This window comes from Pseudophryne corroboree, chromosome 5 (assembly GCF_028390025.1).
Source record: "Pseudophryne corroboree isolate aPseCor3 chromosome 5, aPseCor3.hap2, whole genome shotgun sequence".
NCBI classification, from domain to species: Eukaryota; Metazoa; Chordata; class Amphibia; order Anura; family Myobatrachidae; genus Pseudophryne; species Pseudophryne corroboree.
In genome coordinates, this window is record NC_086448.1 from 293,859,430 (window position 1) to 293,887,126 (window position 27,697).

General features: G+C 47.6%; 1 protein-coding gene across 1 annotated transcript in view; it reads left to right on the forward strand.

Moving 5' to 3' along the window:
- KIF15 (kinesin family member 15) overlaps positions 1-27,697 on the forward strand; it is a 438,779-nt gene that overhangs the window by 152,137 nt on the left and 258,945 nt on the right. The window contains exon 11 of the mRNA XM_063922408.1: positions 16,324-16,447. Coding sequence (XP_063778478.1) covers positions 16,324-16,447 — 124 coding nt within the window. The remainder of the gene's footprint in view (positions 1-16,323; positions 16,448-27,697) is intronic.

Below are 27,697 nucleotides of genomic sequence, written 5' to 3' on the forward strand. Positions count from 1 at the left end.
ATTATACCCTTTCCCGCCAGAGGTTAGGGCGCGCTGGGAAACACCCCCTAGGGTGGATAAGGCGCTCACACGCTTATCAAAACAAGTGGCGTTAAGCCCAGTACTCACGGGCCGATCAAGGAGAGATGCGTGCTGAGCGAACCGCTCAGCACACATCTCTCCTGCCGCTCAGCACAGCGCGATCTGTGCTGAGCGTGCGGGGGGAGACGGGGGGGCCGCTCACTTCACCCAGCGGGTGAAGTGAGCGACCCGCTAGATTGGCCTGCATGCAGGCCAATCTAGCAGCGGCGATAGCGATGTGCGGGGCCGCGCATCGCTATCGCCGAGGGGGCTACACACGGAGCGATCCTGCCGATATTCTAAGCAATCTAGTCAGATTGCTTAGAATATCGCTCCGTGAGTACCCCCCTTTACCGTCTCCTGATACGGCTGCCCTCAAGGATCCAGCTGATAGGAGGCTGGAAACTACCCTAAAGAGTATATACACACATACTGGTGTTATACTGCGACCAGCCATCGCCTCAGCCTGGATGTGCAGTGCTGGGGTGGTCTGGTCGGATTCCCTGACTGAAAATATTGATACCCTGGATAGGGACAGTATTTTATTGACTATAGAGCAATTAAAGGATGCTTTTCTTTATATGCGAGATGCTCAGAGGGATATTTGCACTCTGGCATCGAGAGTAAGTGCGATGTCCATATCTGCCAGAAGAAGTTTATGGACGCGACAGTGGTCAGGTGATGCGGATTCCAAACGACATATGGAAGTATTGCCGTATAAAGGGGAAGAATTATTTGGCGTAGGTCTATCGGATCTGGTGGCCACGGCAACTGCCGGAAAATCCACCTTTTTACCTCAGACCCCCTCCCAACAGAAAAAGACACCGTCTTTTCAGCCGCAGTCCTTTCGGTCCTATAAGAACAAGAGGGCAAAAGGACAGTCATATCTGCCCCGGGGCAGAGGAAGGGGTAAGAGAGGGCAGCAAGCAGCCCCTGCCCAGGAACAGAAGCCCTCCCAGGGTTCTGCAAAGCCCTCAGCATGACGCTGAGGCTGTACAAGCGGACTCAGGAGCGGTGGGGGGTCGACTCAGGAATTTCAGCGCACAGTGGGCTTGCTCACAGGTGGACCCTTGGATCCTGCAGGTAGTATCTCAGGGTTACAGGTTGGAATTCGAGAAGTCTCCCCCTCGCCGGTTCCTAAAGTCTGCTTTGCCAACGTCTCCCTCAGACAGGGCGACGGTATTGGAAGCCATTCACAAGCTGTTTTCTCAGCAGGTGATAGTCAAGGTACCCCTCCTACAACAGGGAAAGGGGTATTACTCCACGCTATTTGTGGTACCGAAGCCGGACGGCTCGGTAAGACCTATTCTAAATCTGAAATCTTTGAACCTGTACATACAAAAATTCAAGTTCAAGATGGAATCACTCAGAGCAGTGATAGCGAATCTGGAAGAAGGGGACTTTATGGTGTCCCTGGACATAAAGGATGCTTACCTGCATGTCCCAATTTGCCCTTCACATCAAGGGTACCTCAGGTTCGTGGTGCAAAACTGTCATCAGTTTCAGACGCTGCCGTTTGGATTGTCCACGGCACCTCGGGTCTTTACCAAGGTAATGGCCGAAATGATGATTCTTCTGCGAAGAAGAGGCGTATTAATTATCCCTTACTTGGACGATCTCCTGATAAGGGCAAGGTCCAGAGAACAGCTGGAGGACGGAGTAGCACTAACCCAAGTAGTGCTGCAACAACACGGGTGGATTCTGAATTTTCCATAATCTCAGTTGACCCCGACAACACGTCTGCTGTTCCTGGGAATGATTCTGGACACGGTTCAGAAAAAGGTGTTTCTTCCGGAGGAGAAAGCCAAGGAGTTATCCGAACTTGTCAGGAACCTCCTAAAACCAGGAAAAGTGTCTGTGCATCAATGCACAAGAGTCCTGGGAAAGATGGTGGCTTCTTACGAAGCAATTCCATTCGGCAGATTCCACGCACGAACTTTTCAGTGGGATCTGCTGGACAAATGGTCCGGATCGCATCTGCAGATGCATCAGCGGATAACCTTATCGCCACGGACAAGGGTGTCTCTTCTGTGGTGGTTGCAGAGTGCTCATCTGTTAGAGGGCCGCAGATTCTGCATACAGGACTGGGTCCTGGTGACCACGGATGCCAGTCTGAGAGGCTGGGGAGCGGTCACGCAGGGAAGAAACTTCCAGGGAGTATGGTCAAGCCTGGAGATGTCTCTTCATATAAATATACTGGAGCTAAGAGCAATTTACAATGCTCTAAGCCTGGCAAAACCCCTGCTTCAGGGTCAGCCGGTGTTGATCCAGTCGGACAACATCACGGCAGTCGCCCACGTAAACAGACAGGGCGGCACAAGAAGCAGGAGAGCAATGGCAGAAGCTGCAAGGATCCTTCGCTGGGCGGAAGATCATGTGATAGCACTGTCAGCAGTGTTCATTCCGGGAGTAGACAACTGGGAAGCAGACTTCCTCAGCAGACACGATCTACACCCGGGAGAGTGGGGACTTCATCCAGAAGTCTTCCACATGATTGTGAACCGTTGGGAAAAACCAAAGGTGGATATGATGGCGTCTCGCCTCAACAAAAAACTGGACAGGTATTGCGCCAGGTCAAGAGACCCTCAGGCAATAGCTGTGGACGCTCTGGTAACACCGTGGGTGTACCAGTCAGTGTATGTGTTTCCTCCTCTGCCTCTCATACCCAAAGTACTGAGAATTATACGGCAAAGGGGAGTAAGAACGATACTCGTGGCTCCGGATTAGCCAAGAAGAACTTGGTACCCGGAACTTCAGGAGATGCTCACGGAAAATCTGTGGCCTCTACCTCTAAGACGGGACCTGAATCAGCAGGGACCGTGTCTATTCCAAGACTTACCGCGGCTGCGTTTGACGGCATGGCGGTTGAACGCCGAATTCTAAAGGAAAAAGGCATTCCAGAAGAGGTCATTCCTACACTGGTTAAAGCCAGGAAGGAGGTGACTGCACAACATTATCTCCGCATTTGGAGAAAATATGTTGCGTGGTGTGAGGACAGGAAGGCCCCCACGGAGGAATTTCAACTGGGTCGATTCCTACATTTCCTGCAAACAGGATTGTCTATGGGCCTCAAATTGGGGTCCATTAAGGTTCAAATTTCGGCCCTGTCGATTTTCTTCCAGAAAGAATTGGCTTCAGTTCCTGAAGTCCAGACTTTTGTAAAAGGAGTACTACATATACAGCCCCCGGTTGTGCCCCCAGTGGCTCCGTGGGACCTGAATGTAGTTTTGGATTTTCTCAAATCCCATTGGTTTGAGCCACTCAAATCGGTGGATTTGAAATATCTTACATGGAAAGTAACCATGCTACTGGCCCTGGCTTCAGCCAGGAGAGTATCAGAATTGGCGGCTTTATCGTATAAGAGCCCATATCTGATTTTCCATTCGGACAGGGCAGAACTGCGGACGCGTCCTCAGTTTCTGCCTAAGGTGGTGTCAGCGTTTCACCTGAACCAGCCTATTGTGGTGCCTGCGGCTACTAGCGATTTGGAAGATTCCAAGTTGCTGGACGTTGTCAGGGCATTGAAAATATACATTTCAAGGACTGCTGGAGTCAGAAAATCTGACTCGCTGTTTATACTGTATGCACCCAACAAGCTGGGTGCTCCTGCTTCTAAGCAGACGATTGCTCGTTGGATTTGTAGCACAATTCAACTTGCACATTCTGTGGCAGGCCTGCCACAGCCTAAATCTGTCAAGGCCCATTCCACAAGGAAGGTGGGCTCATCCTGGGCGGCTGCCCGAGGGGTCTCGGCATTACAACTCTGCCGAGCAGCTACGTGGTCGGGGGAGAACACGTTTGTAAAATTCTACAAATTTGATACCCTGGCTAAAGAGGACCTGGAGTTCTCTCATTCGGTGCTGCAGAGTCATCCGCACTCTCCCGCCCGTTTGGGAGCTTTGGTATAATCCCCATGGTCCTGACGGAGTCCCCAGCATCCACTTAGGACGTCAGAGAAAATAAGATTTTACTTACCGATAAATCTATTTCTCGTAGTCCGTAGTGGATGCTGGGCGCCCATCCCAAGTGCGGATTGTCTGCAATACTTGTACATAGTTATTGTTACAAAAAAATCGGGTTGTTATTTGTTGTGAGCCGTCTGTTCAGAGGCTCCTACGTTTGTCATACTGTTAACTGGGTTTAGATCACAAGTTATACGGTGTGATTGGTGTGGCTGGTATGAGTCTTACCCGGGATTCAATATCCTTCCTTATTGTGTACGCTCGTCCGGGCACAGTATCCTAACTGAGGCTTGGAGGAGGGTCATAGGGGGAGGAGCCAGTACACACCACCTGATCCTAAAGCTTTAGTTTTGTGCCCTGTCTCCTGCGGAGCCGCTAATCCCCATGGTCCTGACGGAGTCCCCAGCATCCACTACGGACTACGAGAAATAGATTTATCGGTAAGTAAAATCTTATTATATATATATATATATATATATATATATATATATATACACACATACATACATACATACATACATACATACACTGCTCAAAAAAATAAAGGCAACACTAAAATAACACATCCTAGATCTGAATGAATGAAATATTCTTATTAAATACTTTGTTCTTTACATAGTTGAATGTGCTGACAACAAAATCACACAAAAATTATCAATGGAAATCAAATTTATTAACCCATGGAGGTCTGGATTTGGATTCACACTCAAAATGAAAGTGTTCCCTTTATTTTTTTGAGCAGTGTGTGTGTGTGTGTGTGTGTATATATATATATATATATATATATATATATATATATATATATATATATATATATATATATATATATATATATATATATATATATATATATATATATATATATATATATACAGGTTGAGTATCCCATATCCAAATATTCCGAAATACGGACTTTTTTGAATGAGAGTGAAATAGTGAAACCTTTGTTTTTTGATGACTCAATGTACACAAACTTTGTTTAATACACAAAGTTATTAAAAATATTGTATTAAATGACCTTTAGGCTGTGTGTATAAGGTGTATATGAAACATAAATGAATTGTGTGAATGTAGATACACTTTGTTTAATGCACAAAGTCATAAAAAATATTGGCTAAAATTGCCTTCAGGCTGTGTGTATAAGGTGTATATGTAACATAAGTGCATTCTGTGCTTAGACTTAGGTCCCATCACCATGATATCTCATTATGGTATGCAATTATTCCAAAATACAGAAAAATCCCATATCCAAAATACCTCTGGTCCCAAGCATTTTGGATAAGGGATACTTAACCTATATATATATATATATATATATATATATATATATACACACACACTCCCTCGTCTGTCATCAAAACATTGTACCAATAGCCTATTGGCTTGTCCTGGTGATCTTTAGCAAATTGTAGACAGGCAGCAAAGTTCTCTTTGGAGAGCAGCGGCTTTCTCCTTGCAATCCTGCCATGCACATCATTGTTGTTCAGTGTCCACCTGATGGTGGACTCGTGCCCAGTTACTCAGGTTAACTTTGTTTCCTTTGTGACCTTGCAAACTATTAGACTCCTTGCTCTTGGCATGATCTTTGTTGGTAGACCACTCCTGGGAAGGGTAATAATGGTCTACAATTTCCTCCATGTATACACAATCTGTCTGACTGATTGTGGAGTCCAAACTCTTTAGAGATGGTTTTGTAAGCTTTTCCACCCTGATAAGCATCAACATCTCTTCTTCTGAGGTCCTCAAATATCCTTTGTTTGTAACATGATACAAACATGTGTTGTGAACATTAAACTTTGGGTGTGTACACACAGTGAGATCCTTGCAATGCCCGATTTTCACTTGCGATTTCCCTTGAACTCCCCGGAGCCCAGATAGCACAGATTTTGACTAACTTTTCTTGAGATATGAACTATATGTGCTTACGATTTTGGCTTATGTGAGATGTCATTGACATGTGAGATGAACTAGATAGTACACCGATCTAGCAAGGATTGACTTGCCTGCACAGTCTATCTTTTCTTGCGATGCCGACCTGGCGGGACCGCGCATCGGGATCGAATGGGGATCGCAAGGTGACTTTCACCTTGCAGTCTGCACTAACTTTTCTTGAGATTTTGACTATATTGTAAAAATCGAAAGAAAATATCTCACCGTGTGTACACACCCTTTGATAGATCTCTGATCTTTTAAAAAGACAGGTTGTCCACTCACACCTGAATGTCACAAATAGATTGAAAACACCTGACTCTAATTTCACCTTCAAAATATCTGCTAAACCTAAAGGTTCATATACTTTTGCCACTCCACAGATGATATTGGATCATGATATTGATATTGGATCATTCTCTTCAATAAAAAAAAAATTACCTTTTTTTTTTTTTTTTTGGTCTGAGTAGCTTGATTTGGTTCTCTTTATCTACTTTTAGGTCTTGTGTGAAAATCTTCTCGTGCATTATTGCAGAAGTACTCTTCTCGCCAGATGTGCTAGTTCTGGGAGACTGCTGATAAATTTGATAAGTGACACTTTTATATCAAATTAATCCACAGAGTCTCCTGTGCTGACTAATTTGCCACCAAGACACCTTTTCGGATTAAAAGATGCCTGGTGATAACATTTATGCATTACCTAGTGGCTCACTTGCGCCAGGCGTGTTGCATCACATGCCATATTGAGGCTAGTTGTATAAGAACACATCCGTATGTATATTCTGTCAAGTTTTAGGACACCTTTTTTTTTTTTTTTTTTAATGAACACTTTCAGTTAATGCCTCATTGTACTTTGAAATTTAAGCATAGAACCGTTAACAATTGGAAATAAACAAAATAATTACTTTCCTTTCCCCCCCTAACGACAAAATTTAATCTGGCTTTTTGACACCTCAAAGCAGCCAACTCTTTGATGGTACAGCTGCCAAACATACCATTGTTTTTGCAATGGAAAACACATTATTTGGGTAGTTTTTCCCTTCACTGTTGCAAAAGTTCTCAAGAACGTGCCGCACTTGTTGGTTGCTTTGCTTTCACCTTTCTGTCCAGTGTATCCAAACCAGCTCAATGGATTTTAAATATGGGGTCCGTGTTGGCCATTCCTTGATTTGAAGCCTACAGAAAGGGTCTTCAACAGCAGCTGGAGGGCCGCTAGCTGAACTACACATACCAGCATGCCCTGCCTAAGTTTTAGCATGCCTTAATAGCAAAACTGTGGCAGGGAATGCTGGGATGTGTAGTTCCACAGCGTCTAGAGGGCCGCGGGTTGAAGACCCATGGCCTACAGTCTTGTTTTCCTCTGCGATAGTCCAGACCTGGAGATATGTTTTGAGTCAGTTTGTTACTGTAGTAAAAACTCTTAGACCACAGGGTATTGCTTGTAAAATTATTTAAGGAATTAAGCGATCGCAGGCTGAGATTAGTCACAGCCTGTCATGCCATGATGCAGCATGCTGCATCGCAGGAAGATGAGCATGGTGACATCTGTGTGTATGTATGTGTGTGTGTGTGTATATATATATATATATTACTATGGAATAGCCCGGCACTCACTGGATACAACGTGCAATGGGTCTGGGTGCCCTCCGTGATAATGCTGATATGTAGAAAGAAATCGGCGGCACTCCAGGATTTAGTCAAGCAAAACTTGTGTATTAAAGCATCACAAGATACAATACAAAACCGACGTTTCGGGGCCCGTAGCCCCTTCTTCAAGGTGTATGTGATGTGTGTTAAGAGCTTACCTTATAAGCCGTGAATAACCCGCCAACCGAACGTGAAGACGGACGCCTCCGGCCACTCTGTCCCCGTCGCGCTCCCTGGACTTCCGGGGTCCGCTGCGGATGACGTCACGCGTCCATGCGTCGGATTGCTATGGTAGCAGCCGGCGTATAGGATCGCGCTGGCCGGGGCTGTCAAACAAATGAGTGAACGAAATTTTAAAAAGTGAAGCACCCGTGCATAACATGCCTGTGTTATAATACAATTTAAGGGATATTCCCTAGAGCATGGACATAGAAATGGGAACATTAAACAGGGTTAGAGTGTATGCAAAATATATAAGCTAAAAAACCTCTTATTCTCAGGAGCCGTAGTAGCCTAACAGGAGAAGGTGCTGATGGCCACGAGACCGGGTCGTGCTCCCACTCCCCAGATGTTAGTGGGACGGAATCCTATTATAGCATCACCGTGTGTGTAGGGTGTCTATAGGTTTAAAATGTGACTCCCATGGTAATGACATATAACCACATAATGGTATAATATATATTTCCACTAAATTGGGTTCTAATGGAAAATGTTCTACTGTCCATCATGGTACATTCATCGTATATTCAGTGCCACATTAGTGCAGGGAATTCCATGCGATGTTCTCATTTAAGCCCATAGGGCTTATTGTGTTAAGTTTGAAAATCCATCTTGCTTCTAACGTGAGGAGTTTACCCCCTCTGTCTCCTCCTCGGATAGTATCTGGTACTTGGTCTATAAGAATGTGCTTGAGCGAGTTCAATGGATGTCTCTTCTCAGCAAAGTGCCTGGCTACGGGTTGATCGATCTTCTTCCCCGACAGTGCTTGGCTGATGGCAGATCTGTGTAAAGCCATGCGTTCTCTTGCTGTCCTGATGGTCTTCCCCACATAGCCTTTGCCACATGGGCATATTATGAGATAGACTATGTATTTAGAAGTGCAGGTTAAAACTTGCCTAATTTGTCCCACCTTCTCGGACAGAGGAAACTTGAAGGAAGATCCTGTCAGCATGTGTGTACACGTGGTGCACCCTAGGCATCTATAGCATCCAGGTTTTTTGGTTAGAAAGTTGGAAGGGGAAATATCACTAAATCCTGTTATATATGGGTGGACTATACTGTCCTTGATATTTTTTCCCCTCAGAAAACAAGCCATGGGTCTCTTGGACCTGAAGCATTTGAGATTTTCATCTGTTCGCACTATGGGCCAGAGGGCTCTCACTGCTCTCTGGACCACTGGGCTGGTGGTAGTGTATGTTGTTTTCCATGGAATTACCTGTTGGGTTGATTCCGCAGGCTCGACGGGTGGTGTGTGTCGGATGTCCATTAATAAAATCTCCTCCTTCTGTTGTTTTAATAAGGACCTTGCAACAGAGCATCGAACAGAGTGGCCACAGGGGAGTGATCACCAATAAAGGGGACACTTATAGCTTTACGGATGAGGACGCTGACCGGCTACGATTCAAGGAGTGCTTACCCCCCACAGAATCAATACTGGAGTCGAAGGACATTTACCAACAACTTCTAAAGTTAAAGAAAAAAGCTCTTAACACACATCACATACACCTTGAAGAAGGGGCTACGGGCCCCGAAACGTCGGTTTTGTATTGTATCTTGTGATGCTTTAATACACAAGTTTTGCTTGACTAAATCCTGGAGTGCCGCCGATTTCTTTCTACGTATATATATATATATATATATATACACACACTCTCTCAGATTAAATTTCAAATATAAATATATTGATCAGAAAATGTACACACAATTGCAGAATATAATTCTAATTTATATTGACCCATTAGATATTTACTTATTTCAGGAAAAATAAAAATTGATTGTGTGTGTACATATATGTGTGTGTGTGTGTGTGTATGTATGTATATATATATGTGTGTGTGTATATATATATATATATATATATATATATATATATATATATATATATATATGTATGTGTATATATATATATATATATATATATGTATGTGTATATATATATATATACATATATATACAGGTTGAGTATCCCTTATCCAAAATGCTTGGGACCAGAGGTATTTTGGATATCGGATTTTTCTGTATTTTGGAATAATTGCATACCATGATGAGATATCATGGCTATGGGACCTAAGTCTAAGCACAGAATGCATTTATGTTTCTCTAACGTCCTAGTGGATGCTGGGGACTCCGTAAGGACCATGGGGAATAGCGGGCTCCGCAGGAGACTGGGCACTCTAAAGAAAGATTTAGTACTATCTGGTGTGCACTGGCTCCTCCCTCTATGCCCCTCCTCCAGACCTCAGTTAGAATCTGTGCCTGGCCGAGCTGGGTGCTCCTAGTGGGCTCTCCTGAGCTTGCTAGAAAAGAAAGTATTTTGTTAGGTTTTTTGTTTTCAGAGAGCTTCTGCTGGCAACAGACTCTCTGCTACGAGGGACTGAGGGGAGAGAAGCAAACCTACTCACGGCAGCTAGGTAGCGCTTCTTAGGCTACTGGACACCATTAGCTCCAGAGGGATCGAACACAGGTACCTAACCTTGATCGTCCGTTCCCGGAGCCGCGCCGCCGTCCCCCTCGCAGAGCCAGAAAAACAGAAGCAGCAGAAGCATGAAGACATCGAAATCGGCGGCTGAAGACCCCTGTCTTCACTTAAGGTAGCGCACAGCACTGCAGCTGTGCGCCATTGCTCACACAGCACACCGCACACTCCGGTCACTGTAGCTTGCAGGGCGCAGGGGGGGGCGCCCTGGGCAGCAATTAAGTACCTTTTTGGCAAAAAGAGACCTATCTACAGTCTGGGACTGTATATATGCCCGAGCCCCCGCCATTTTTTAAACATTAAAGCGGGACAGAAGCCTGCCGCTGAGGGGGCGGGGCCTTCTTCCTCAGCACACCAGCGCCATTTTCTCTTCACAGCTCCGCTGGCAGGACGCTCCCCAGGCTCTCCCCTGCAGTATACAGGTGCATTAAAGAGTAAAAAAGAGAGGGGGGGCACATACATTTAGGCGCAGTATATATATTAACAGCAGCTACAGGGTAAACACTAAGTTACAGTGTAATCCCTGGGTTATATAGCGCTGGGGTGTGTGCTGGCATACTCTCTCTCTGTCTCCCCAAAAGCCTTTGTGGGGTCCTGTCCTTAGTCAGAGCATTACCTGTGTGTGTGCTGTGTGTCGGTACGCCTGTGTCGACATGTTTGATGAGGAAGGATACGTGGAGGCAGAACAAGTGCAGCTGAGTGTGGTGTCGCCGCCGACGGTGCCGACACCTGATTGGATGGATATGTGGAAGGTGTTAAATGATAATGTAAACTCCTTGCATAACAGATTGGATAAAACTGTAACCGGGGGACAGTCAGGGTCTCAACCCATGCCTGATCCTTCAGTGCAGAGGCCGTCAGGGTCTCAAAAGCGCACACTATCCCAGATAGTTGACACAGATGTCGACACGGAATCTGACTCCAGTGTCGATGATGATGAGGCAAAGTTGCAGCCTAAAATGACTAAAGCCATCCGCTACATGATTGTAGCTATGAAGGATGTATTACACATTTCTGAGGAAAATCCTGTCCCTGACAAGAGGATTTATATGTATGGGGAGAAAAAGCATGAAGTGACTTTTCCCCCTTCACATGAATTGAATGAATTATGTGAAAAAGCGTGGGATTCCCCTGACAGGAAGGTGATAGTTTCCAAGAGATTACTTATGGCGTATCCTTTCCCGCCAACGGACAGGTTACGCTGGGAATCCTCCCCTAGGGTAGACAAGGCGTTGACACGCTTGTCTAAGAAGGTGGCCCTGCCGTCTCCGGATACGGCCGCCCTAAAGGATCCTGCGGATAGAAAGCAGGAAGCTATCCTGAAGTCTGTTTACACACATTCTGGCACACTGCTGAGGCCAGCAATTGCTTCGGCCTGGATGTGTAGTGCGGTAGCTGCATGGACGGATTCTCTGTCTGAGGAGTTAGATACCCTGGACAGGGACACTGTTCTACTGACCCTGGCACATATCAAGGACGCGGTCCTATATATGCGGGATGCCCAGAGGTACATTTGCCTGCTGGGCTCTAGAGTTAACGCAATGTCCATTTCTGCCAGAAGGGTCTTATGGAATCTGCAATGGACAGGGGATACCGACTCTAAAAAACACATGGAGGTTTTACCTTATAAGGGTGAGGAATTGTTTGGGAACGGTCTCTCGGACCTAGTTTCCACAGCTACGGCTGGGAAGTCAAATTTCTTGCCTTATGTCCCTCCACAACCTAAGAAAGCACCGTATTACCAAATGCAGTCCTTTCGTTCTCAGAGGAGCAAGAAGGTCAGAGGTGCGTCCTTTCTTGCTAGAGGCAGGGGTAGAGGAAAAAAGCTGCACCATGCAGCTAGTTCCCAGGAGCAAAAGTCTTCCCCGGCTTCTACTAAATCCACCGCATGACGCTGGGGCTCCACAGGCGGAGCCAGGAGCTGTGGGGGCGCGTCTCCGACATTTCAGCCACCAGTGGGTTCGCTCACAGGTGGATCCTTGGGCTATACAAATTGTGTCTCAGGGTTACAAGCTGGAATTCGAGGTGATGCCCCCTCACCGTTACCTAAAATCGGCCTTACCAACTTTTCCCATGGAAAGGGAGATAGTGTTGGAGGCAATTCACAAACTTTTTCTCCAGAAAGTGGTGGTAGAGGTCCCCCCCCCCCCCCCCCCTTCAACGGGGAAGGGGCTACTATTCCACTATGTTTGTGGTACCGAAACCGGACGGTTCGGTCAGACCCATTTTAAATTTAAAATCCCTGAACGTTTATCTGAAGAAATTCAAGTTCAAAATGGAATCGCTCAGAGCGATCATTGCAAGCCTGGAGGAAGGGGATTTTATGGTGTCTCTGGACATCAAGGATGCTTACTTGCATGTCCCCATTTATCCGCCTCATCAGGAGTACCTCAGGTTTGTGGTACGGGACTGTCATTACCAATTCCAGACGTTGCCGTTTGGCCTGTCCACAGCACCGAGAGTGTTTACCAAGGTGATGGCGGAAATGATGGTGCTCCTTCGGAAGCAAGGGGTTACAATTATCCCATACTTGGATGATCTCCTCACAAAGGCGAGGTCCAGGGAGCAGTTGCTGATCAGCGTAGCACACTCTCAGGAAGTGTTGCATCAGCACGGCTGGATTCTGAACATTCCAAAGTCGCAGCTGATTCCTGCGACGCGTCTGCCCTTCCTGGGCATGATTCTGGACACCGACCAGAAGAAGGTGTTTCTCCCGGAGGAGAAGGCTCAGGAGCTCGTGACTCTGGTCAGAGACCTCCTAAAGCCAAAACAGGTGTCGGTGCATCGCTGCACGCGAGTCCTGGGAAAGATGGTGGCGTCATACGAAGCCATTCCCTTCGGCAGGTTCCATGCGAGGATCTTTCAGTGGGATTTGCTGGACAAGTGGTCCGGATCGCATCTTCAGATGCATCGGATGATCACCCTGTCCCCCAGGGCCAGGGTGTCTCTTCTGTGGTGGCTACAAGGTGCTCACCTCCTCGAGGGCCGCAGATTCGGCATACAGGACTGGGTCCTGGTGACCACGGATGCAAGCCTCCGAGGGTGGGGGGCAGTCACTCAAGGAAGAAACTTCTAAGGGTTGTGGTCAAGTCAGGAGACTTGTCTACACATCAATATCCTAGAACTAAGGGCCATATACAACGCCCTGAGTCAAGCGGAGCCTCTGCTTCGAAACCAACCAGTGCTGATTCAGTCAGACAACATCACGGCAGTGGCCCATGTAAACCGCCAGGGTGGCACAAGAAGCAGGGTGGCAATGGCAGAAGCCACCAGGATTCTTCGGTGGGCGGAGAATCACGTACTAGCACTGTCAGCAGTGTTCATTCCGGAAGTGGACAACTGGGAAGCAGACTTCCTCAGCAGACACGACCTCCACCCGGGAGAGTGGGGACTTCATCAAGAAGTCTTCACGCAGATTGCAAATCTATGGGAACTGCCACAGGTGGACATGATGGCGTCCCGTCTCAACAAAAAGCTAAAAAGATATTGCGCCAGGTCAAGGGACCTCAGGCGATAGCTGTGGACGCACTAGTAACACCGTGGGTGTTCCAGTCGGTCTATGTGTTTCCTCCTCTTCCTCTCATACCAAAGGTACTGGGAATTGTAAGAAAAAGAGGAGTGAGAACAATACTCATTGTTCCGGATTGGCCAAGAAGGACTTGGTACCCGGAATTGCAAGAAATGCTCACAGAGGACCCGTGGCCTCTGCCTCTCAGACAGGACCTGTTACAACAAGGGCCCTGTCTGTTCCAAGACTTACCGCGGCTGCGTTTGACGGCATGGCGGTTGAACACCGGATCCTAGCAGAAAAGGGCATTCCGGAAGCAGTTATTCCTACGCTGATAAAGGCTAGGAAGGATGTGACAGCAAAACATTATCACCGTATATGGCGAAAATATGTTGCTTGGTGTGAGGCCAGGAAGGCCCCTACAGAGGAATTCCAACTGGGTCGATTCCTGCACTTCCTACAGTCTGGTGTGACTATGGGCCTAAAATTAGGGTCCATAAAGGTCCAGATTTCGGCCCTATCCATTTTCTTTCAAAAGGAACTGGCTTCACTGCCTGAGGTTCAGACGTTTGTTAAGGGAGTGCTGCATATTCAGCCTCCTTTTGTGCCACCAGTGGCACCTTGGGATCTTAACGTGGTATTGGCTTTCCTGAAATCCCACTGGTTTGAGCCACTTAAGACGGTGGAGCTAAAGTATCTCACGTGGAAAGTGGTCATGCTGTTGGCCCTAGCCTCAGCTAGGCGTGTGTCAGGGGTGGTCTTCTGTTTGCCGGCGGTCGGGCTCCCGGCGCTCAGTATACCGGCGCCGGGAGCCCGACCGCCGGCTTACCGACACTTATTTTCCCTCGTGGGGGTCCACGACCCCCATAGAGGGAGAATAAAATAGTGTGGCGCGCGTAGCGCGCCACCGTGCCCGTAGCGTGGCGAGCGCAGCGAGCCCGCAAGGGGCTCATTTGCGCTCGCCAAGCTGTCGGTAAGCCGGCGGTCGGGCTCCCGGCGCCGGGATGCTGGTCGCCGGGAGCCCGACCGCCGGCCACCCGTAGTGAACCCGTGTGTCAGAATTGGCGGCTTTGTCATGTAAAAGCCCCTATCTGGTTTTCCATATGGACAGGGCAGAATTGCGGACTCGTCCGCAGTTTCTGCCAAAGGTGGTGTCATCTTTTCATCTGAACCAACCCATTGTGGTGCCTGCGGCTACTCGTGACTTGGAGGATTCCAAGTTGCTTGATGTAGTCAGGGCTTTGAAGATCTATTGCCAGGACGGCTGGAGTCAGGAAGACTGACTCGCTGTTTATCCTGTATGCATCCAACAAGCTGGGTGCTCCTGCTTCAAAGCAAACCATTGCTCGCTGGATCTGTAACACGATTCAGCAGGCTCATTCTGCGGCTGGATTGCCGCATCCAAAATCAGTAAAAGCCCATTCCACAAGGAAGGTGGGCTCTTCTTGTGCGGCTGCCCGAGGGGTCTCGGCATTACAGCTTTGCCGAGCTGCTACTTTGTCGGGTTCAAACACATTTGCAAAGTTCTACAAGTTTGATACCCTGGCTGAGGAGGACCTGGTGTTTGCCCATTCGGTGCTGCAGAGTCATCCGCACTCTCCCGCCCGTTTGGGAGCTTTGGTATAATCCCCATGGTCCTTACGGAGTCCCCAGCATCCACTAGGACGTTAGAGAAAATAAGAATTTACTCACCGGTAATTTTATTTCTCGTAGTCCGTAGTGGATGCTGGGCGCCCGTCCCAAGTGCGGACTTTCTGCAATACGTGTATATAGTTATTGCTTAATAAAGGGTTATGTTATGTTGGCATCCATTAGTTGATGCTCTGTTGTTTGTTCATACTGTTAACTGGGTAAGTTTATCACAAGTTATACGGTGTGATTGGTGTGGCTGGTATGAGTCTTACCCTGGATTCCAAAATCCTTTCCTTGTAATGTCAGCTCTTCTGGGCACAGTTTCCTTAACTGAGGTCTGGAGGAGGGGCATAGATGGAGGAGCCAGTGCACACCAGACAGTACTAAATCTTTCTTTAGAGTACCCAGTCTCCTGCAGAGTCCGCTATTCTCCATGGTCCTTACGAAGTCCCCAGCATCCACTACGGACTACAAGAAATAGAATTACCGGTGAGTAAATTCTTATTTTCATATATACCTTATACACACAGCCTGAAGGTCATTTTAGCCAATATTTTGTATAACTTTGTGCATTAAACAAAGTATGTCTACATTCACACAATTCATTTATGTTTCATATACACCTTATACACACAGCTTAAAGGTCATTTAATACAATATTTTTAATAACTTTGTGTATTAAACAAAGGTTGTGTACATTGAGCCATCAAAAAACAAAGGTTTCACTATTTCACTCTCACTCAAAAAAGTCCGTATTTCGGAATATTCCGTATTTCGGAATATTTGGATATGGGATACTCAACCTGTATAAGAATTCTTGCAAACCCTAAATTTGTGTCCAATTCTTCTGTAGAGTTAATTCTAATTTTCTTTTCATTAAACACCTGCAGGCTGTAGTTAATGAAGACACCCAAGGGAATGTGAGTCAGCTGCAAGCAGAGGTGAAGAAATTGAAGGAACAGCTTTCTCAGCTTCTTTCCGGACAGATGCCACAGGATATTTCTATTGCCAGAGGTGAGCTGAAAAATCAAAAGCATTTCCTATTACCTGCTTAACTCCTTCACCTTCACACTGTGCATGGCATGGTAATGATGGCTTCTAGCTGTCACTACATAAATAATTTGTCACAGCTGTAAATGTCACATTCCTGGAAACTGACTTTTTATTTGACTTTTTAATTAAATAGGATTTTTTTTTTCTACTTAGTCTCCTAAAACTTAATTTTACTTTGTTTTGGTTTTTTTTTTTTTTTTCTTTCTTTCTTTCTTTCTTTCTTTCTTTTTTTTTTTAATGGTTATTAGCTTGCATTAATGAGCCTCTCTGTGATTGGAATGGTTAATTTTAACACCTGTCGATGATTGACAGTTTGTGTAGTTGGAATTTTACTGAGCTACCCTTGATCAAAGCATCCACTTGTACATTCCCCTTGATAAAGGGCCCTACACACTTAGATTATCTGTCCAATTTGGCTGATTGAAAAGAAAATCTGGCAATGTCTGGGAGCAAATGACAATCAACCAAAATCAAGAAAATGGACAAAAACGGTTGTTCAGATAAATTGTTTAATGGAACAACCTTAACCAATTTATTTGAAAGTTCATTTTTGTCTGTTTTTCAGTGTTTGAGAGCAAATAGTCAATTGTCAGTTGCTCCCAGACATTGCCAGATTTTCTTTCCGATCAGCCAGATTGGACAGAATCTTTGTGTGTAGGTCCCTTTACTCTCCCGTTTAAAATAATTACCAAATTTGAAATTGTGCAATTTGTGATCAGAGCCTACCAGAGTAAACTGCTGGGAAATTACAGTGGTGTTTGAAAGTTTGTGAATCCTTCAGAATTTTCTATTTTTCTGCTGAAATTTGGCAAAAATCTACCTCAGATTTTCACATGCTCCATTTTTTTTTCTTTCTCGAACGTCCTAGTGGATGCTGGGGACTCCGTAAGGACCATGGGGAATAGACGGGCTCCGCATTAGACAGGGCACTTTAAGAAAGAATTAGGAATACTGGTGTGCACTGGCTCCTCCCTCTATGTCCCTCCTCCAGACCTCAGTTTGAATTTGTGCCCGGACGAGCTGGGTGCACCTTAGTGAGCTCTCCTGAGCTTGCTAAATATAAAGTATTTTGTTAGGATTTTTTTATTTTCAGAGAGATCTGCTGGCAACAGACTCTCTGCTACGTGGGACTGAGGGGAGAGAAGCAGCCCTACTCACTGTGGATAGGTCTTGCTTCTTAGGCTACTGGACACCATTAGCTCCAGAGGGATCGAACACAGGAACGCACCCATGGTCGTCCGATCCCAGAGCCGCGCCGCCGTCCCCCTCGCAGAGCCAGAAACAAGAAGACTTCAAAAGCGGCGGCAGAAGACTCCAGTCTTCATATGAGGTAGCGCACAGCACTGCGGCTGTGCGCCATTGCTCCCACATTAAACCCACACACTCCGGTCACTGTAGGGTGCAGGGCGCCCTGGGCAGCAATTAGAGACCTCTTGGCAAAGTGGCATATATACAGTTGGGCACTGTATATGTGCAAGAGCCCCCGCCATTATTTTACACAAAATCGCGGGACAGAAGCCCGCCGCTGAGGGGGCGGGGCTTCTTCCTCAGCACTCACCAGCGCCATTTTCTCTCCACAGCTCCGCTGAGAGGAAGCTCCCCAGGCTCTCCCCTACAGATTCACGGTAGAAAGAGGGTAAAAAGAGAGGGGGAGCACATAAATTTAGCGCAAAATCAGTATATACAGCAGCTACTGGGTAAACACTAAGTTACTGTGTAATTCCTGGGTCATATAGCGCTGGGGTGTGTGCTGGCATACTCTCTCTCTGTCTCTCCAAAAGGCCTTGTGGGGGTTCTGTCCTCAAATAAAGCATCCCCTGTGTGTGTGGTGTGTCGGTACGCTTGTGTCGGCATGTTTGACGAGGAAGGCTATGTGGAAGCAGAGCAGGTACAAATGAATGTGGGATCGCCGCCGTCGCCCGATTAGATGGATATGTGGAAGGTTTTAATGATAATGTTACTTCCTTGCATAAGAGGTTGGATAAACCTGAAGCCTTGGGACAGTCAGGGTCTCAACCCATGCCTGTTCCTACAGCGCAGAGGCCATCAGGGTCTCAGAAGCGCCCACTATCCCAAATTGTTGACACGGATATCGACACGGATTCTGACTCCAGTGTCGATGGCGATGATGCAAAGTTGCAGCCTAAAATGGCTAAAGCCATCCGCTACATGATTATAGCAATGAAGGATGTATTGCACATCTCAGAGGAAAACCCAGTCCCTGACAAGAGGGTTTATATGTTTGGGGAAAAAAGGCATGAGGAGACCTTTCCCCCTTCACATGAGTTAAATGAGTTATGTGAAAAAGCTTTGGAATCTCCAGATAGAAAAATGCAGATTTCCAAACGGTTGCTTATGGCGTATCCTTTCCCGCCAGCGGACAGGTTACGCTGGGAATCCTCCCCTAGGGTAGACAAAGCTTTGACACGCTTATCTAAGAAGGTAGCCCTGCCGTCACAGGATACGGCCACCCTAAAAGATCCTGCGGATAGAAAGCAGGAAGGTATCCTGAAGTCCGTTTATACACATTCAGGTACCATACTAAGGCCGGCAATTGCGTCGGCCTGGATGTGTAGTGCTGTAGCAGCATGGACAGATACTTTGTCTGAGGAACTTGATACCTTGGACAAGGATACTATATTACTGACCCTGGGGCATATAAAAGACGCTGTCCTATATATGAAAGATGCCCAGAGAGACATTAGCCTACTGGGCTCTAGAATTAATGCAAGGTCGATTTCTGCCAGAAGGGTCCTGTGGACTCGGCAATGGACAGGTGATGCCGACTCAAAAAGGCACATGGAGGTTTTACCTTTATAAGGGTGAGGAATTGTTTGGGGACGGTCTCTCGGACCTAGTTTCCACAGCTACGGCTGGGAAGTCAAATTTTTTGCCATATATTCCCTCACAACCTAAGAAAGCACCATATTACCAAATGCAGTCCTTTCGATCACAAAGAGGCAAGAAAGTACGAGGTGCGTCCTTTCTTGCCAGAGGCAGGGGTAGAGGAAAGAAGCTGCACAATACAGCTAGTTCCCAGGAACAGAAGTCCTCCCCGGCTTCCACTAAATCCACCGCATGACGCTGGGGCTCCACAGGTGGAGCCATGATCGGTGGGGGCACGTCTCCAAAATTTCAGCCACCAGTGGGTTCGCTCACGGGTGGATCCCTGGGCTATACAGATTGTATCTCAGGGATACAAGCTGGAATTCTAAGTGATGCCCCTCACCGTTACCTCAAATCGGCCCTGCCAGCTTCCCCCATAGAGAGGGAAATAGTGTTAGCGGCAATTCACAAATTATATCTCCAGCAGGTGGTGGTAAAGGTTCCCCTCCTTCAACAGGGGAGGGGTTACTATTCCACAATGTTTGTTGTACCGAAACCGGACGGTTCGGTCAGACCCATATTGAATTTAAAATCCCTGACATTTACCTGAAAAGGTTCAAGTTCAAGATGGAATCGCTCAGAGCGGTCATTGCAAGCCTGGAAGAGGGGGATTTTATGGTGTCTCTGGACATAAAGGATGCTTACCTGCATGTCCAGGAGTACCTCAGATTTGTGGTACAGGACTGTCATTACCAATTCCAGACGTTGCCGTTTGGTGTGTCCTCGGCACCGAGAATATTTACCAAGGTAATGGCAGAAATTATGGTACTTCTGCGAAAACAAGGAGTCACAATTATCCCATACTTGGACGATCTCCTCATAAAGGCGAGGTCCAGAGAGCAGTTGCTGATCAGCGTAGCACACTCTCGGGAAGTGTTGCAACAGCACGGCTGGATTCTGAATATTCCAAAGTCGCAGCTGATTCCTACGACGCGTCTGCCCTTCCTGGGCATGATTCTGGACACAGACCAGAAGAAGTGGGGACTTCATCAAGAAGTCTTCACACAGATTACAAGTCGATGGGAACTGCCACAGGTGGACATGATGGCATCCCGCCTCAACAAAAAGCTACAAATGTATTGCGCCAGGTCAAGAGACCCTCAGGCGATAGTTGCGGACGGACTAGTGACACCGTGGGTGTTACAGTCGGTTTACGTGTTTCCTCCTCTTCCTCCAAGGTGCTGAGAATCGTAAGAAAAAGAGGAGTGAGAACAATACTCATTGTTCCGGATTAGCCAAGAAGGACTTGGTATCCGGAACTGCAAGAAATGCTCACAGAGGACCCATGGCCTCTGCCTCTCAGACAGGATCTGTTGCAACAGGGGCCCTGTCTGTTCCAAGACTTACCGCGGCTGCGTTTGACGGCATGGCGGTTGAACGCCGGATCCTAGCAGAAAAAGGCATTCCGGATGAGGTTATTCCTACGCTATTAAAGGCTAGGAAGGACGTGACGGCTAAACATTATCACCGTATATGGCGAAAATATGTTGCTTGGTGTGAGGCCAGGAATGCCCCTACAAAGGAATTCCAGCTGGGCCGTTTCCTTCACTTCCTACAGTCGGGAGTGACTATGGGCTTAAAATTGGGGTCCATTAAGGTCCAGATTTCAGCCCTATCCATTTTCTTTCAAAAGGAATTGGCTTCTCTTCCTGAAGTTCAGACGTTTGTAAAGGGAGTGCTGCATATTCAGCCCCCTTTTGTGCCACCAGTGGCACCTTGGGATCTTAACGCGGTGTTGAGTTTCCTGAAATCACACTGGTTTGAGCCACTTAAAACCGTGGAGTTAAAATATCTCACGTGGAAGGTGGTCATGCTATTGGCCTTAGCTTCGGCTAGGCGTGTGTCAGAATTGGCGGCTTTGTCACATAAAAGCCCCTATCTGGTTTTCCATATGGACAGGGCAGAATTACGGACTCGCCTGCAATTTCTGCCAAAAGTGGTGTCATCTTTTCATTTGAACCAACCTATTGTGGTGCCTGCGGCTACTCGTGACTTGGAGGATGCCAAGTTACTAGATGTAGTCAGGGCTTTGAAGGTTTATGTAGCCAGAACGGCTGGAGTCGGGAAAACTGAGTCGCTGTTTATCCTGTATGCATCCAACAAGCTGGGTGCTCCTGCTTCAAAGCAAACTATTGCTTGCTGGATCTGTAACACGATTCAGCAGGCTCATTCTGCGGCTGGATTGCCGCCTCCAAAATCAGTAAAAGCCCATTCCACAAGGAAGGTGGGCTCTTCTTGGGCAGCTGCCCGAGGGGTCTCGGCATTGCAGCTTTGCCGAGCAGCTACTTGGTCGGGTTCAAACACTTTTGCAAAGTTCTACAAGTTTGATACCCTGGCTGAGGAGGACCTTGTGTTTGCTCATTCGGTGCTGCAGAGTCATCCGCGCTCTCCCGCCCGTTTGGGAGCTTTGGTATAATCCCCATGGTCCTTACGGAGTCCCCAGCATCCACTAGGACGTTAGAGAAAATAAGATTTTACTTACCGGTAAATCTATTTCTCGTAGTCCGTAGTGGATGCTGGGCGCCCGTCCCAAGTGCGGACTTCTTCTGCAATACTTGTATATAGTTATTGCTTAAATAAGGGTTATGTTATGGTTGCATCAGGTTTATCTGATGCTCTGTTGTTGTTCATACTGTTAACTGGGTAAGTTTATCACGAGTTATACGGTGTGATTGGTGTGGCTGGTGTGAGTCTTACCCTGGACTCCAAAATCCTTTCCTTGTACTGTCAGCTCTTCCGGGCACAGTTTCCTTAACTGAGGTCTGGGGGAGGGACATAGAGGGAGGAGCCAGGGCTCCCCAGTATTCCTAATTCTTTCTTAAAGTGCCCTGTCTCCTGCGGAGCCCGTCTATTCCCCATGGTCCTTACGGAGTCCCCAGCATCCACTACGGACTACGAGAAATAGATTTACTGGTAAGTAAAATCTTATTTCTCTGATGTCCTAGTGGATGCTGGGGACTCCGTAAGGACCATGGGGAATAGCGGCTCCGCAGGAGACTGGGCACAGTTAAGAAAGATTTAGGACTACCTGGTGTTCACTGGCTCCTCCCACTATGACCCTCCTCCAGACCTCAGTTAGAATCCTGTGCCCGGCTGAGCTGGATGCACACTAGGGGCTCTCCTGAGCTCCTAGAGAGAAAGTATATTTAGGTTTTTTATTTTACAGTGAGATCTGCTGGCAACAGACTCACTGCAGCGAGGGACTAAGGGGAGAAGAAGCGAACCTACCTAACTGGTGGTAGCTTGGGCTTCTTAGGCTACTGGACACCTTTAGCTCCAGAGGGATCGACCGCATGGAACCGGCCATTGATGTTCGGTCCCAGAGCCGCGCCGCCGGCCCCCTTACAGAGCCAGAAGCAAGAAGAGTCCGGAAAATCGGCGGCAGAAGACATCAGTCTTAACCAAGGTAGCGCACAGCACTGCAGCTGAGCGCCATTGCTCCTCATACACACTTCACACTCCGGTCACTGAGGGCGCTGGGGGGGGGGGGGGGGGGGGCGCGCCCTGAGCAGCAATAAAAACACCTTGGCTGGCAAATATATCACAATATATAGCCCCAGAGGCTATATATGTGGTAAATACCCCTGCCAGAATCCATAAAAAAGCGGGAGAAAAGTCCGCGAAAAAGGGGCGGGGCTATCTCCCTCAGCACACTGGCGCCATTTTCTCTTCACAGTGCAGCTGGAAGACAGCTCCCCAGGCTCTCCCCTGTAGTTTTCAGGCTCAAAGGGTTAAAAAGAGAGGGGGGGCACTAAATTTAGGCGCAATATTGTTTATACAAGCAGCTATTGGGGGAAAAATCACTCAGTTATAGTGTTAATCCCTGCATTATATAGCGCTCTGGTGTGTGCTGGCATACTCTCTCTCTGTCTCCCCAAAGGACTTTGTGGGGTCCTGTCCTCAGTCAGAGCATTCCCTGTGTGTGTGCTGTGTGTCGGTACGGCTGTGTCGACATGTGGGTTGAGGATGGTTACGTGGAGGTGGAGCAGAGGCCGATAAATGGGATGTCGTCCCCTGTGGGGCCGACACCAGAGTGGATGGATAGGTGGAAGGTATTAACCGACAATGTCAACTCCTTACAAGGCTGGATGACGTAAAACAGCTGTGGGACAGCCGGCTTCTCAGCCCGCGCCTGCCCAGGCGTCTCAAAGGCCATCAGGGGCTCAAAAAAGCGCCCGTTACATCAGATGGCAGACACAGATGTCGACACGGAGTCTGACTCCAGTGTTGACGAGGTTGAGACATATACACAATCCACTAGGAACATCCGTTACATGATCTCGGCAATGAAAAATGTGTTACGCATTTCTGACATGAACCCAAGTACCACATAAAAGGGGTTTTATTTTTGGGGAGAAAAAGCAGCCAGTGTTTTGTTCCCCCATCAGATGAATGAAGTAAGTGTGTAAAGTAGCGTGGGTTCCCCCAGTAAGAAACTGGTAATTTCTAAAAAGTTACTGATGGCGTACCCTTTCCCGCCAGAGGATAGGTCACGTTGGGAGATATCCCTTAGGGTGGATAAGGCGCTCACACGTTTGTCAAAAAAGGTGGCACTGCCGTCTTAGGATACGGCCACCTTGAAGGAGCCTGCTGATAAAAAGCAGGAGACTATCCTGAAGTCTGTATATACACACTCAGGTACTATACTGAGACCTAAAATTGCCTCAGCATAAATAGTGCTGCTGCAGCGTGGTCTGATACCCTGTCAGATAATATTAATACTCTAAGACAGGGATAATAGTTTGCTAACATAGAGCATATTAAAGACGTCGTCTTATATATAAAGGATGCACAGAGGGATATTTGCCGGCTGGCATCCAGAATAAATGCAATGTCCATTCTGCCAGGAGGGTATTAGAAACCCGGCAGTGGACAGGTGATGCTGCCTATAAAAGGCACATGGAGATTCTGCCTTATAAGGGTGAGGAATTGTTTGGGGATGGTTTCTGGGACCTCATATCCACAGCAACAGCTGGGAAGAAAGAAAAAAAATTTTTTACCTCAGGTTTCCTCACAGCATAAGAAAGCACCGTATTTTCAGGTACAGTCCTTTCGGCTTCAGAAAAGCAAGCGGGTCAAAGGCGCTTCCTTGCTGCACAGAGACAAGGGAAGAAGGAAAAAGCTGCACCAGCAGCCAGTTCCCAGGATCAAAAATCTTCCCCCGCTTCCTCTGAGTCCACCGCTTGACGTTGGGGCTCCACAGGTGGAGACAGGTGCGGTAGGGGCGCGTCTCGGGAACTTCAGGGACCAGTGGGTTTGCCCATAGGTGGATCCCTAGGTTCTGCAAATAGTATCACAGGGATACAGGCTGGAGTTCGAGGCGACTCCCCCTCGCCGTTACCTCACCTCAGCCTTGCCTGCTGCCCTCGGAGAAAGGTAGTACTGGCGGCAATTCACAAGCTGCACCTCCAGCAGGTGAAATCAAGGTACCCCTCCTTCAACAAGGCCGGGGTTACTATTCCAAAATGTTGTGGTACCGAAACCAGACGGTTCGGTGAGACCCATTCTAAAATTGAAAGCCTTGAACACTTATATACGAAGGTTCAAGTTCGAAATGGAATCGCTCAGGGCAATTATTGCAAGCCTGGAGAATTTCATGGTATTACTGGACATCAAGGATGCTTACCTGCATGTCCCTATTTACCCTCTTCACCAGGAGTACCTCAAAATTGTGGTACAGGATTGTCATTACCAATTCCAGACGTTGCCGTTGGTCTGTCCCCGGCACCGAGGTATTTACCAAGGTAATGGCCGAAATAATTATCCCGTACTTGGACGATCTCCTTATAAAGGCGAGGTCCAGGGAGCAGTTGTTCGGCGGAGTAGCACTATCTCGGGAAGTGCTACAACAGCACTGCTGGATCCTGAATATTCCAAAGTCGCAGCTGGTTCCTACGACGCGTCTACTGTTCCTGAGTATGGTTCTGGACACAGAACAGGATAAAAAGGGTTTCTCCCGGTGGAGAAGTCCAAGGAGTTGTCGTCTCTAGACAGAGACCTCTTAATACGTATACAGGTGTCGGTGCATCAATGCACGCGAGCCCTGGGAAGGATGGTAGCTTCTTACGAAGAAATTCCATTCGCCAGGTCCCATACAAGGATTTTCCAGTGGGATCTGTTGGACATGTGGTCCGGGTCGCATCTTCAGATGCATCGGCGGATAACCCTGTCTCCAAGGGCCAGGGTGTCGCTGTTGTGGTGGCTGCAGAGTGCTCATCTTCTAGGGGGCCGCAGATTCGGCATACAGGACTGGGTCCTGGTGACCACGGATGCCAGCCTTCGAGGCTGGGGGGCAGTCACACAGGGAAGAAACTTCCAAGGCTATGGAAAAGTCAGGAGACTTCCCTACACATAAATATTCTTCTTTACAATGCCCTAAGTCAGGCTAGACCCCTGCTTCAACACCGGCCGGTGCTGATCCAGTCAGACAACATCACGGCGGTCGCTCATGTAAACGACAGGGCGGCACAAGAAGCAGGATGGCGATGGCAGAAGCCACAAGGATTCTCCGATGGGCGGAAAATCATGTGTTAGTACTGTCAGCAGTGTTCATTCCCGGAGTGGACAACTGAGAAGCAGACTTTCTCAGAAGACAGGACCTCCACCCGGGAGAGTGGGGACTTCATCCAGAAGTCTTCCAAATGATTGTACACCGTTGGGCAAGGCCACAGGTGGACATGATGGCGTCCCGCCTCAACTAAAAGTTACAAAGATATTGCGCCATGTCAAGGACCCTCAGGCGATAGCTGTGGACGCTCTGGTAACACCGTGGGTGTACCAGTCGGTGTATGTGTTCCCTTCTCTGCCTCTCTTACCCAGGGTAATGAGAATAATAAGAAGGAGAGGAGTAAGAACTATACTCATTGTTCCGGGTGGGCCAAGAAGAGCTTGGTAACCAGAACTCCAAGAAATGATCTCAGAGGACCCATGGCCTCTGCCGCTCAGACAGGACCTGCTGCAGCAGGGGGCCTGTCTGTTCCAAGACGTACCGTGGCTGCGTTGGACGGCATGGCGGTTGAACGCCGGATCCTGAAGGAAAAGGGAATTCCGGAGGAAGTTATCCCTACGCTATTTAAAGCTAGGAAAGAAGTGAACGCTAACCATTATCACCGCATATGGCGGAAATATGTTGCGTACTGTGAGGCCAGGAAGGCCCCAAAGGAGAAATTTCAGCTAGGTCGATTTCTGCACTTCCTACAGTCAGAGGTGACTATGGGCCTACAATTGGGTTCCATTAAGGTCCAGATTTCGGCTCTATCGATTTTCTTCCAAAATGGAACTGGCTTCACTGCCTGAAGTTCAGACTTTTGTTAAGGGAGGGCTGCATAGTCAGCCCCCGTTTGTGCCTCCAGTGGCACCGTGGGATCTCAACGTGGTGTTGGATTTCCTGAAGTCGCATTGGGTTGAGCCACTTAACTCCGTGGAGCTATAATACCTCACGTGGAAAGTGGTCATTCTGTGGGCCTTGGCGTCGGCCAGGCGTGTATCAGAATTGACAAAAGCCCTTATCTGTATTTTATATGGGAAAGGCGAAATTGAGGACTCGTTCCCAATTCCTTCCTAAGGTGGTATCAGTTTTTCATGTGAACCAACCTATTGTGGTGCCTGCGGCTACTTGGGACTTGGTGGATTCCAAGTTACTGGACGTAGTCTGGGCCCTGAAAAGTATATGTTTCCAGGACAGCTGGAGTCAGGAAGACTGACTCGCTATTTATCCTGTATGCACCCAACAAGCTGGGTGCTCCTGCTTCTAAGCAGACGATTGCTCGCTGGATCTGTAGCACGATTCAACTTGCACATTCTGCGGCTGGACTGCCGCACCCTAAATCTGTAAAAGCCCATTCCACGAGGAAAGTGGGCTCTTCTTGGGCGGCTGCCCGAGGGGTCTCGGCTTTACAACTTTGCCGAGCTGCTACTTGGTCAGGGGCAAACACGTTTGCAAAATTCTACAAATTTGATACCCTGGCTGAGGAGGACCTTGAATTCTCTCATTCGGTGCTGCAGAGTCATCCGCACTCTCCCGCCCGTTTGGGAGCTTTGGTATAATCCCCATGGTCCTTACGGAGTCCCCAGCATCCACTAGGACGTCAGAGAAAATAAGATTTTACTCACCGGTAAATCTATTTCTCGTAGTCCGTAGTGGATGCTGGGCGCCCGTCCCAAGTGCGGACTGTCTGCAATACTTGTATATAGTTATCATTAACTAAAAGGGTTATTGTTGAGCCATCTGTTGAGAGGCTCTGTTATGTTCATACTGTTAACTGGGTATCATATCACGAGTTATACGGTGTGATTGGTGTGGCTGGTATGAGTCTTACCCGGGAT